Source organism: Eublepharis macularius, chromosome 10, assembly GCF_028583425.1.
Source record: "Eublepharis macularius isolate TG4126 chromosome 10, MPM_Emac_v1.0, whole genome shotgun sequence".
In the NCBI taxonomy this organism is placed as follows: Eukaryota; Metazoa; Chordata; class Lepidosauria; order Squamata; family Eublepharidae; genus Eublepharis; species Eublepharis macularius.
This window is the reverse complement of record NC_072799.1, coordinates 22,872,871-22,887,058: the sequence shown is the minus strand read 5'-3', so window position 1 is coordinate 22,887,058 and position 14,188 is coordinate 22,872,871. Positions and strand designations below refer to the sequence as shown.

Below are 14,188 nucleotides of genomic sequence, written 5' to 3'. Positions count from 1 at the left end.
AACAAGGTGCCTCCAGACTCCATTAATCCCACATCAAGATAATCACTTCCACCCATCAAGCTGGGAACTATCATAAAAATCAATAATTCCCCATCCTCTCTGTCCTTTCATCCCTCCTGAAGTGTCACCATGGACCATCATAAAACCCAATCACTTTCCATCCGCTCCTGTTCTCTGCCCTTCTGTTATTCTTGAGGTGTCACACAAGCATTAGATTCCAAAGTATCCATCCCGGATTTCCCTTTGTCCCACTAAAGGGACACATTAATTGCTTTTGTTAAATTTCCTGAGAACCATTAACAGGGCATGAAACCCACCCCAGGTCCTGCCCAAGGACAGAAATTGGCTATTTAAGGGAGATGCTCAAACTCCCCGTGCGCGCTCCTACCTCATCCCACCTAGTGTAGTGCAGGCCATTACACTAGGCACTCTGCTCCTTGCTGCTGAATCTCTGCTTCTCTTTGGACAGGTGCATATTGCCTACCAATGATTTTCCTGCTAATGCAACTGTCTCTATATTTTTCCACGTTTGTTTCCTAGTCTTGTACTGAATGTGTGTGTGATTCCTGGACTCTGTATGCTCAAACGTTATTAAGTAAAGGCCTTGATTCATTGAAGTATTAGTCTCTTCTCTTGTTGTGTGTGCTCCAGAGACTCTGACCCTGGTATAAACAGGTTATGATCCCTTAATACACACCAATTGGCTATTAATTCCCCATCTTTGAGGCAGTTTGGCCAACACTATTTGACTTTGTGGTACAAGGAAGGCAGGAGGATCTCAATAAGCACATCTCTCTGGTGCCATGCCTAAGCAAACACAGTGATGTTCACTGTGCATGGTACCAATCTCACAACTAGTGAGGACCCAAATGGGCACAACTTTACAAGAGATCACTCTATCAAGTTCTGCATTAATGGATCACATTGCCTTTGCTTATGTAGTTTAGTTCTATCCCACAATATTTCCTCTTGGGTGGGACTCTGGAAACTAGTGAGTGCAGACAGCCACTGAAGATGCCTGGCCCCGAAGGCAGAGTTTCGCATCTCTGCTCACTCTTTATTCTGCCTTTCCCCCCATGCATATAATGTAGATCTTGGCACTGTGAGCCACTGTCTCAGTGGGAGAAACACAAGGATTTGGAGTGTGCCGAATAGCTCTTCAGCTTCTATTTTCTGTTTTCACAGTTAAGAACACCGACTGTATTGCGTGAAATGACCGCAGAAAGAACAAGTACCATTCCCACAGGCTAATTTGGTACTTGCTGTAAAAAGCTGCCCAAGCACACTGCAGAGCTCATATACCAGTTATTCTAGTCCCAGACGGATTTCCTTGTAAGTCAATCCCTCTGATTAGGCTAGCCTGATCTTGTCTGATCTCAGAAGTTAAGCAGGGTCTGCCTTGGCTGGTACTTGGATGGGAGACCACCACCAGTGAAGTTCAGGGTCTTTATGCAGAAGCAGGCAATGGCAGGCCATCTCTGAACATCTCTTGCCTTTAAAATCCTACAGGGTCACCATAAGTTGGCTGTGACTTAATGGTGCTTTACACACACACTTGTCACAAGGATGTCAAGGGCAGTTTACATTCTGGGTATCTGTCCTTTCCCCCCTATGGGAGCAAATACAACATTGGGGTGGGAGGTGGGAATTGTTAACTGGAAAAAAAGGCTTATGGAAAGGGGTACTTTTCTCTCTGGCCAGCACTGCAGTCCTGATCCAAATCTTTCATCCAAGTCAGTTGCTTCTTAAAGCTAAAGTATCAGGAAATCCATTTGTAAATGTCCCATGTTACACATACAGTGCAATCCTCAGCAGAGTTACTCCAGTCTATGGTCGTTGAGATCAGGATAGCACTGCCTATTTGATCCCCAATGCTCTTAGGGATGCAGCATGACCCACCGAAATGAATGGCACACAAAAGCTTTATTTTAATTGCTTAAGCACCATAAATGTCAGTGGAATCTAGTTGTGCTTAATTTTTACCATGTGAGAAGAAACAACAAAAAGGTGAAAAAAATTCACAAAACACTTTTTGTTCTTCCTGTGCATTTTCATTAATTTGAATTTTGATAGACATAACCATATAAAAAGTGCAAGACTATTGTCTAAAATGTGGAGGAACAGACAAAATGGAATTTTTTGGGGAAAGAATGATGTGAAATTGCCAACCCATTGGTTCAATTCAAACTTTGACTGGAGAAGTTAGTTCTTTTTAAGCTTAGGGATGACACGTGTGTGTTTGTGTGTGTTTGTGTGTGTGTGTGTAAGCTGACAAGCTGCAGCAACTTATGGCGACCTCATAGAGTTTTTAAGACAAGAGACTTCAGAGGTGGTTTGCCATTGCCTGCCTCTGCGTAGCAACCCTGGCCTTCTTTGGTAGTCTCCCATCCAAATATTGACCAGAATTGACCCTGCTTAGTTTCCGAGATGTGACAAGATCAGACTACCTGGACTATCCAGGTCAGGAGGGATGACACAGTAGTTGCCAATCAGCAGAAACTTCAACAGAAAAATCAAGGTTGGTTCCTGTGTTTCAGGGGGTTTGAATTATATGTGACCCCCCGCTCCCACCCAAACTGCTCACTGCTCGCAGCTGGCTCTGCAGGCTGATTTTCATGCTTTTGTTATGCTAAGGACTTAGAGTGGGAGGGCAGTATTTAATTAACGTTGGTAAATTAGAAAACAGATAAGAACTCTAGGCTATTTTTCACAGTTTGGAAATGGTTGGGTTATTTTTCCATCAGCTTCAGCTTCCCAAAGAATTTATTCATTAATTATGTAACATGACACACTTTATAAATCGGGAGACATTACAATCCACCGGAAAAATGCTTAATGCTAAAACTGTAGGTATAAAATAACTATATAACAAGTGTAAAACAATAATCTATTATTTGGTGGGAAAGTCAAACTTGGAATTGGAGAAAAGAACAAAGGGAGGGATGGACACAAAACCAACAAAAAATGACAGCTTCAAACATCCCTGATTTTAAGAGAATTGGAAGTAATAGCCTTACCTTAAACACTAATTCTCCTATCAATCCATTCCAGCTTCCATTCTCTTGGGGGCGACCATACTTGTGATCTGGTGCAACATAAATTTCATATGTGAAGCCAAGGTATGTAGATAAGGATTCTAAGACATCGATTGAAAAGCCTTGGTATTTCTTTGGTTTCCCCAAAACATTTTCTGAAACCATCACAAAAGGCTCTTCCTACACAGGAAAGAGAAAAAAACTGGGTTTGTAATAAAATAATTTATCACGGTCTGAAATTGAATCTAAAGCCTTTAAAACCATGTTTTCTGCATTATGCTTTACTGCAGCCCTTTCCCAGCTTACTTGGCTCTGTTCTATATTTTGGTCAATGCGAGTTGGCAACCCCAAACTACTACTTTGCTGTTACATGGCGAAGGAACCGGTGCCACATTCTGACAGGTAGAAAAATTTAAAGAAGCTCAGCATCAGTTGACAGAATAAGCACTCTCCCTCTTCTAAACTTAAATGATCACAGTATTTCATCAGTTCCATATGAGCAACTGTGTATTGTGCTGTGTAACATGGCATAAAATTCTTATATGCTAGAGCCTATTTCAAGAGGTGCATAACTTGGTTTGTAAATTGCTAAGTCAACAGATAGGTAGGCAGACAGACAGACAAAGGATCTGAGTAGACAGTTTTACATAGTGATACAAAGTAAATGCAAGAACTATACTATGCCATCTGATAATTTCTTGAATACACATGACCTTGTCTGGCAAAAGGGAACCATGCACAGAAGATGGCTGTTGTGTGTGCATCTGCATTAAAAACACTCATCAGGGGTGTGTGGCTTTGGCAGTGGAGAAGATGGAAGCCTGAGGAGAAGTCTCCAACCCTCCTTAATCCCTGAACCTCATTAATTAATGACCTAACAACTTTTCACTTGCCAATAATATGGGCAGACAAGCATTTGACAAACCTGAATAGAATCCTAAATTTTCTAAACAAATACAGGACTTTTTTTCGCCATCACAGACAGCCACAAAAAAAGGCAAGAAAGAGGAAGAAAACAAAATGGCGACTGAGGAAAATGAAGTAGGCCTGAAGACTATTCCCCCATCTGACACAGCATTAGCCTCATTATTAACAAGTATGGAGCAGAGTTCTAGAAAACATGTCTGCCCTTAACAAACCATTAATTGATCTATTCGCTGACTTTAAAATCTCCCTGAATACTGCCACTCAAAAAGCAGACTGTGTGTTAGAATTAGGAATGACCTTACAAGAAGAGCTACACACACTTCAAAAAGAAAATGATCGCCTTCAAGACAGAGTAATGAATTTAGAGTCATCGGCTCTTTAAAATTTAGGGGCTTTGATGAACAACTGACTGCCAGTGTGGACTTACCAATCTTCCTTGCAAATTGGCTGGCACAAGAGCTACACTTAGAAGATAGAGGGGCTCCCTTAAAAACTAAAGCTTTTCATCTGGTACCTATAAATCAGCCAAAGTGGAGGGGTCCCAAAGACATTCTAGCAACCTTCCCTGGCCTAAGAACTCAAAAGAAAATATTAGAAATGACCAGGTCCCAAGGCTCATTTTACTTTAAAGGCAAACCCATCTTGGTATTCCCTGACCTTCCCTCATAAGTCTTATATAGGCAGCGAGAGTTAAAAATAGTCACGGAGGCACTAAAACAAGCACATGTAGAATATAAGTGGATAAACTAACAAAGCTGCAAGCAAGATACTTGGACAAATTCTACTGTGCGATAGATAGATCAAGGCATGGGTCTTGCATTACTGTAAAATATTCACGTCAACTTACCCACAAATCTCAACAAAACTTCTCAGAAAAGAAAGATGATGCAATCTTCAACCCCTCCAAAGAGTAGTAAAATACCTGTCCATCATGCCTGACTGTTAAACACTCCTTATCACTTATTTATAGTTGCTTTTAAGTTTCCACTAAAGTAGTTATGGTCAAGATTAGTATTGTTCGTTTGTTCATTTTACCTTGCTGTTTGATGTTTGGGGAAGGGGGAGAGTTTACCTAATTCTGCTTCCCTGTTTATTTACAGTCCTTTTGTATTGGAGTTAACTCTGGTAACCTGGGTAGAGTCTGTTTCTCCTGAGGATGTAGAGGGCTGTTTTAGTTGTTTGCATCTTTAATCTGTCTGAACTCTTTATTACCTAATTGGTTTACTGTATATCAAATCAAGCAATAAACAAAGAATTTGTGTTTAACACAATGGGGGTGGGGGTGGGATTGAATAAGGTTCAGTGTTATAACTTTAAGGATTATTTTTACTGTTTCAAAAAAAAAGTCCTCAGAGAAAAGGTAGAACACTGAGAGGGGTTCTGCTACTTCTATAAAATTAACTTTGTGTAAGTTCTGTTTATATTTATCCAATCTTAGATATAGCAATAATTATTTAATTATTAGAAGTATCACATAATTATTAAAATCACACTTATCTTGCTGTAATTAAGTTACTAACCTTAGCAATAAAAGGAAATCAAATATTACACTTATTGATCAATTTTGCTATTTAGCTTTCTAGGAGGGAAGGGTTGATTGTTGTACAAGTTGTTTTGGTTTAATCTAGATAACATTATATTGTTTCAAGTGTAACTTCTTATTAACAATCATAATCTAAAAACTTTTTATTGGGGTGTGATACAACTTAATGTTACTTTAGCTGCATCCACACAGCTTAATGTTGTACTAGCAGAGCTCTAAGCTCTTCTTTCAGCTTGCTTACATAAAATAAGAATCTCATATTATAATTTTTATAATAAAAAAGTACTAGTCTCATTGACCTCAGCTCAGCTTCTCTAAAGAGACTTAATTTTTCCACTGTGTGCCCTCAGCCATTTACCACAGAACAGACCAATAATGTAATCCTCTTGTGATCCTCTCTAGTTCTTACTTTTAATTGCACACAAATCAGAGTGAGTAGGTTTATTCCACATCAGAAATGTATTCCAAGTTGAATATAACGTCTTTTAATGTATGGGGTCTTAACAACATAATTAAAAGGAAACAAATGCTATCAAACTTCTCCAAATTGCGATCAGACATCATACGACTCCAGGAAACCCACTTGAGATCCTATGATCAATCTATTTTGAAAGCCAACTGGATACAATATCAATACCATGCAAAATGTATATCAAAGGCACACAGTGTAGCGGTTTTAATTTCCTAGAATGTCTGCTTCCAACACAGAGCTATGCTAACAGATCCACAAGGTTGTTTCATCTTTATGAAAGGTATCCTTGATGAACAAATGACCCCATTAGCTTCGGTTTACGCTCCAAACAGCAATCAAATGAAATTCTTAGAGGAAACTATCCACATTAAGAAAATTTCAGGAAGGGAAGTGATCATTGGAGGCCATCTTAATTATATTGTAAACCACAAGTTAGATCACACATATCTAAATAAACCAAAACTAAGAGGAGGAAGATAAACACGCGTTTAGCAGAACTTTTGAACAAGTTTCATTTAGTTGATAATGCACAATTCCAACAGAGACATTACATATTTTTCATCGCAACACAATGTGTGCACCAGAATCTATTTTATTCTCATTTCTGAATCCCTAATTATCAAGGTGGTAAACTCTGATATTGGCAACATCATATGGTTTGATCACGCGTATGTAAATTGCCTATAGTCAATGGACTCCACATCTACAGCTGAGAGACACTGGTCACTGAACACATCTCTCATATATAATGAAGAATATGCTAAAGAAATCGAACTTCATATTCGGCAATATTTGAAAGACAACAGCTCCAATATGACCTCCACACCTATGACATGGGATGCACTGAAGGCAGTTCTCCGAGGCCACTTAATCTGGATATCGTCATACTTGGAAAAGCATAGAAACACTTACAAGTCAGAATTATTGGAAAAAAATCACCATCTAGAGAGACTACACAAGGAAAGAGGAAGCAAAAAAGTCTATCATAAACTTCTAACCAAACACAAGCTTTTAGAAACTCTGGAGTGCACCCAAACACAAAAGACTCTTTTATTTCTAAAACAAAAGTACTGAAGTAATTCACCTAAATTGCTCAGAATACTCTCTTGGAGGGTGAAAGACAAGAGATCTTCTAGAATGGTAAACACATTTCGTGACATCAAAGGCCAATTAAACACCAAATCAAAGGATATAGCTCAACTGTTTGCTAATTATTATCGAACATTATATTAATCTAAAAATCCAAGCTGTAAACTCACAGAGGAATATCTGCACTCAAATAAACATATTAGAAGACTAGAAGACATTCACCAACAAGCTCTAGAAAAACTCATTGAATCTCAAGAGGTCCTGGAAATTATTAAAAAATTAAAAAGCAACAAATCACCAGGTCTGGATGGATATCCACCTGAATTCTAAAAAAAATTATGCTTCTATCCTGGCATAATCACTAGCAGAAGCATGTAACATGATTCTAGAGGCAGGGACTCTCCCACCTTCATGGAGTTCTGTGTCTATAGTGGTCATCCCCAAACAGGGTAAAGATCTTACAAAACCAGCATCCTTTCATCCGATATCGCTTCTGAACCAGGATTATAAAATTTTTACAGACATAACTGCCAAACGTCTAAACTCGTTCGCGACAGAATATGTACATCAAGATCAAGAAGGATTCATACCAGGAAGGGATCTAAAAGACAATATCTATAAAACATTGAATGTCCTTTCCTCATGTAAGCACACGCCCACTGAGGCTATCTTCCTCTCGCTGGATATCGAGAAAGCCTTTGATTCACTAGACACATCATACTTACAGACTCTACTTCAACATATGGGCTTTGGAGAAAATTTCCTTTGTTTAGTGAAAACCATCTACTCTTGCCCAACAGCACAAATAAAGGTAAATGGTATGACTTCAGAACCTATCACCCTATATAGAGGGACTAGACAAGGATTCCCTCTATTGCCTATAGTTTTTTGCTATTGTGTTGGAACCTTTATCATTTGATAAGGGAAAAGATTTTAGATGGTCTCTTCCATTCTGAAATTTACTCTAAAACAATTGGGTTCATTGAGAAATGGCTCCCATTTCTTCAGCACCTTACCAAAGAGGATATTCTACCCCAAAACCCAGTCTGAAACTCTTATATCCATAAAATTTAGCTATCTTAACAGTATAAGATATCTAAGGTTACTCTCTGTTGTGTGCAATGTTCAGCTGTGGAGTACATACTGACATCATAAATAGAATGTAACGGCTCATATCGCTCTTATTTGTAGCTTGTTCTGTTACCTTAAACTTATTATGTTTATTGGCTCCAATAATATGACCTGATATCTGTAATTCATTCTCAGTTATACTGTAACTCATATGAAATGTCAATATGATGTGCTGTAAATCTTAGAATCAAAAATAAAATTTGGAGTAAGCACAATCCTCCCTAAAAAAACCCCCCACTCATCAGGGCCAATCAGCTGCTCACAAAAGGGCATGGATTCTGAGACCTCCCTGGGTTATTGTGTCCCAGCACTGGCAGCAGGCTACTGCCTCTGAACATTGACATTACCTTGATTATCATGTGTGATGGACAAGACTGGCTCCAGCTCCGCTTCTCCTGAGAAGGCAACCAGTGAGAGGGGACAGAATGCTGAGCCAGGTGGAGTTAAAGTCCGCTGGGGAGAATGAGAGGCTGAAAGTCTCTCTACATGTTACTAAGTAACCAGGGACACTCAGGGGAACTTTATTTCATGTGTCCCCCCCCTTCAACTTTCCATGCACTTGCTTGCACAGTCACACTTCAATTTGCTCCATGTGAATACATTCACACATTTGATATCAATTCCTCCTCAACTGCTAAAAGTATCCCAGTTTCCCTCACATCTATTTACTGAAATGCAGATCTTGACACTTTCTCACACCTTGAAGAAATGCAAATTGCCAATTCAGAGGAGTCTACTGTTACTGGAATGGGATTCTTTGTGAGTAAGAAGGGGAAGGAGTAAGGCTGTACAAGAGGAGTAACAAGCGAGACCTCCATCAATGTTTACGAGGTCCTCTCCCCAAGGAAACCGTCGAGACAGATGTTCTTCAAAACAAAGAGTAATGTAGAAAATACATACACACAAGGAGTAATAAACTGTTGGCACAGACATACACAGTCCTAGGAAATTAGCCAGAGGTTGGAATAGAGTGAGGGGGAGGTATATTTACCTATCCAGAAGAGTAGAGCAGTCCACGGAGGACAAGAATTCAAAAACGTCCTGCGTCTTCGGCCAGAGAGGAGGGATCAGAGAGGGAGGCTCTGAGGGCACTATGCTGGGTGAATGTGTACAATCTGAATGGGGCAAAGCCCTGATTCTTATAGGGCAAATCATGTCCTGAGGCTGGGGAAGCCCCCTCAGCCATTGGAACAAAGATTGTAAAGGACAGTTCCTGGGAACGATAACCTTTGACTGTTACTACTGGAGTGTGACAAAAATTGGGTTCTCCTATTGTTGGAAAAAGAAGCAATTCATCCTTAATATCTGCAGAGCTGGGCTATATGAATTTACATGTTGCCAGGAAAAAATTTACAACTTATCAATGCAGATTGATGGCCCATCAACCGGAGGATGGGTTGTAAATCACGAAAATGAGGGGTGATTGGAATGTATGGGGGTGACTCAGCGAGAACCTTTGTTGTCAACGACTGCACGTCCATAGCTTAGGGGTGGGGGTAGGAACTAATCACACCCAATCACGTCACATTTGCATCTGTATTCTGTTCAAGCTTCATTTCTCCAGGCAGGACTCGGCAACCGCTTTGTCCATCCAACGGGAATCTCTTTGATGCAGATAAAGCTGTATTAATTCAGGATCTCTGAGATTTTTATATCACAGGCTGTATTAAATACAGTGGAGGCCAGGATTGACTGCTCACACAGTACTTGTTCTCGCAGTGAAAACAAAGCTGAATTGGTACTTTGACCTCCGGAATCACTTGCAGATGCAGTCACACAAAGGGAGCTCCTGGGAAAGTGGAAGTCATGTGTGCAGAGCAAGAACATCCTGCATGAGAATTGAAGACTACACATACAATCCTGCACTTGAGCATCCCTAGGTACTTAGTAACATACAGAGAGACTCTGACAGAAGGCTTTTGGAGCTGCTGAGAGAAAGCAGCAGAGACATTTGCTGGCTTACAAACCTGTTCTGTTACCTTGAAACGTTCACTCTTTAACGCCAGTATTTATGAGTTTAAAACCATTCACTCCTATGTTCCAACTTGTAAATAAAAGTTTTTTGTTTCTGCTTTAACCCTGGCTGGCCTGAAGATAGCTGAGGGGAAATAACACACATGCATGCGCACGTGCATGCTCTGGTCACAACCAATGGCCAGTATACCGTAAGTTAAAGTTGGTAGCATATATAGGGAAAGTAAGTTCCCTTTCCTTAATAGCTCTGGGCAGTAGTTGAGTGAGGGGAAGTAAATAGAGGAAATAGCTGCTTGTCTGATGAAGCCTTTGGAAAAGGAGAGAGGGGACCCTGTGAGGATTTGGGTCTGGGCCCTGCCTGTTAATTTGGAGGTTAGACAGGTGGAATGTGATGACCAGCCCGTACCTGCCTGAGAAGCCCCTAGCATGATGCAGAAGCACAGGATAGCGCCAGTGGTCAATTTGGTAAAAACTGACCCCCAACACTAGAAGTAAATACTCCCATTGTGCCCCTCACAACCCCCATCCCCTGCTTTGAGCCCCAGGGGACCTGAAGAGGAATAAAAAGTTTCATAATCAACAGATATGTATGAATACAGAATTTGGCATTTTGAGAATTCCAGCTAACATGTAAAAAAAAAAGAGGTTTCTTGTACCAAGCTCAAATTCTATCACGTTCACATTCTGGGTAAGACTGTGATAGATTCTCTAATACAACTTAGATGAGGGGATTTATATCAACACTGGAACAGCTACAAGTGGATATTGTCCAACAAATTCATCCCCTGAGATAGTTGCCCAATATTTTCAAAAAGGGTTTCTAAGACATTAAAAGGGAGATAAGTAAATCAAAACCTTTACCCTCCCCCTGCCCCCGATTGGAGGAAAAGTATTTAAAAGACGTTGTATATAAGCTAATGAAAATCTGCCTGCTTATTAAAGAAAAACAAATTATGAATTCTTAGTACTGACCATTAAGATGTCAGATTTCCTATGTAGTAAATCTGATCAACTGGAATAAATAAGAGTTATGCACTCACACACACACAAACCTGTAGTTTATGCACATTATGCACAATGTTCCCAGATCTTTTTGGAAGGGTGGGGCGGGGATATTTCAAGAGCTGGTAATTTTCATATTAGGAAGGATTTATTCACATCACTTGTTGGGTTATTAGATAATGGCGTCTCATAATTCAGAATTAGCATTCAGTCAGTTAAAAAGTGACTGCTAATTGCTCGTTAGATTTACAAGACTGTTTAAAACGTACCAGTTTTGCAGCACGTTCTCAGCTTTTATTAAACCATGTGAAAAGCTGAGAACAACAAGTGAAGGAGTCCAGAATGGCTTCCAGAGACTCGGGCAAAGAGCTTCTACTGATCCAAAAAGGCATTCAAAATATTAACAGTTCTACTGAGTATGTAAACATGACCATGCAGGAATCTTTTCTGGTCTCAGGCTGATTCAATGTGTGCCATTTTTGTATACAACAAGCCATGATGACACTTCATGGCAGCAGGGTTTGCATGAGTCTTGAACTAGTAGTCTGAGGGGTATTGTTATTCAGCTCTGGCCAAAGAAAGGAACTGCATGAGAATCGGCCCTGGAAGTCTCTAGGCAGCAAAAGCCCAAAGAAGATCAGGTGATAGTCCCACTGTCGTGGTCCGGTTTGCCTGCTGGACTAACAAGGAGACGTTGTTGCAGATTGCCTTTCCATTTGCTTTACTTAACTGGATCTAAGACACAAAAATGTTCAGGTTACTCACATGCTAACAGAGATGGTCAAGTCCACATAGCTAGAACACCCTGCCAACCCCTGATGTCCTGTTCACCTCTGGGAGGACATAGAAATGATGGTAGCTGGCCTTCTGACATCATCAGCCATCATAAACTGAAGGTTCATAGAATAAGTGAAAGGCAAATATTGGGATAAGGGTCAGCTGCCTAGTTCTTTGTTTTGCTCTGGCACTATGTTGCATCTTTCCAGGTGTAGGCTTAGACAATGAAACCTAACACAGGTAATTCACTGATCATTTACAATGCTGTAGTCCTGCATAGGGATGTGTGAAATGGTATGGTATAGCCCAGTCTTGTGAGATCTTGGAACCTAAGCAGGTTGGTACTTGGATAGGGGACTACCCACAGAGGGTGGCACTGGAAAACCACCTCTGCTTCTCACTTGCCTTGAAAGCCCCTTGCTGGAGTCACCATAAGTCGGTTGCGATTTGACGGCAGATACATAGATACATACATAGTCCAGTACAGACTTGAATAAGGCTACTCAGGAACAAATCTATAGAAAACAAATCCATCAAAAACAAACCTAAAAGGAACAGGAAATAACTTGTTAAGATTTCCTATTCCCATCCACAACACATGACGTATGTTTGAATACTGTGCCATGGAACAGTCCACGTATGTAGGAAACTCTAATATTAAGAAACACGCTCAGCGTTATGGTCTTTTAATGTCTTTTTACATACAGAGCATTCAATGATACAGATTGAGGTAACAGTATGAAAGCAACATGGCTTCATTCCCTTAGTATCAGGGTAATATAAAAGCAGCCAGCCTGCACCAGAGTAATGGTTCATCTAGTCCAACATCTTGTATCTCATAGTGGCCACCATATGCTCCTGAAAGGCATACAAGCAGGGCATGGAGACTAAAGCCTCCTACTATTGTTGTCACACACACACACCCCACATACTCTTGGTATTCAGAAGGTTATTGCCTTGGAAGATGGAGGTTCCATTTAGCCATTGCGACCAGGCAGACCTGTCCTCCATGAATTTAGCAAATCCCCTTAAATTATTGACCATTTGTGGCAGTGAATCCCACGAATTCATTACTCCTTGAAAGAAGAACTTCATCTTGTCCATCCTAAATCTACTGCCCATCAACATCACTAGACATCCATGACTTCCAGATATTATGGGAAAAGGTCAATTGAAAGATGAGTTGGGAAGGGCAGTTCCACACACATGGCGCTAGGCTCTCAAATGTTATCACAGCAGGATGGGGACAAAACTATAGAAAACCTGTTTCTGCATGACCGCCGCCACTTGATTTTGTCAACTATATAATCACTTGCTAGCTGGAAAAGGAGACCATAGTTTGCAGCTGGACTATTCAGCTTCTGAATGAAGCCAAACTGACTTCATGGCAATTTGCAGACCTACAGAACATTTGGTCCCTGCTGAGCAAGGAATATACTTCTCAGTAACATATGCAGACCAAATCAGAACCCAAGATAAAAGGGCAATTATTTTATTTCTATACCACAAGTGTGACAATTATCAGAATAAAAAATGGCCCGATCTGGATATGGCTAGCAAAATCATGCCTGACGGGAAAAAGGAAAGAGGATTGAAAGTGACAGCTGAGCAGTGAATTTTTCTAAGGCCGAATGCAAACCAAAAGAATATGCTGACACTTCATTACTGGAGGGTATGAGTTCAGTTAGGGTAACATGAGGTTGCTAAATAGTTTCACAAGCACTCTCATCAAATTATAGGGAATGTGAAGAAGCGATTTCTGCTGATCTTCTTTTACTGGCACCCTGCCGAGGAACCGCAGGAGCTACCACCCTCTTATTTCCTGCCAGAAATATCTAGAGATTGGTGAAAGCAAAAAGGCCTTTGAGGATGAGAGCTCTGCAGGAGCTTTTTAGAACAGAATAGGCATTTTCTTAAGGGTGCATCAGCCATTACAGGAAAAGGTCTTGTGTTTTCCTTAAACCAGCCATGGAGGAAAAGTTGAATGCTGCAACTCCTTAGAAGGCTCTAGTGTATTGTCCTCTCCCACCTCCACTAAGCTCTCTCTACACTTGAACACATGACGTTGCCTTATCCTGAAAGCCAAGCTGGAAGTGACTTCTTCCACATAAAGAACACTTGATTGGTCCCGCAGTCACAAGCCTGCTGGATGCGAGGGCCCCCAAAGACCATTCCAGGGCGGGCAGCTGCTACTCTCTCCCAGGGCGCCCTGTGGGCTGCCTATTCCTGGGGAGCTGC

The 14,188-nt window shown here is 40.7% G+C and overlaps 1 protein-coding gene across 2 annotated transcripts in view; it reads right to left on the bottom strand.

Moving 5' to 3' along the window:
- GRID2 (glutamate ionotropic receptor delta type subunit 2) overlaps window positions 1-14,188 on the bottom strand; it is a 1,267,968-nt gene that overhangs the window by 288,472 nt on the left and 965,308 nt on the right. For both annotated transcript variants that reach the window (XM_054990367.1, XM_054990368.1), the window contains one exon: window positions 3,018-3,215. In XM_054990367.1, coding sequence (XP_054846342.1) covers window positions 3,018-3,215 — 198 coding nt within the window. The remainder of the gene's footprint in view (window positions 1-3,017; window positions 3,216-14,188) is intronic.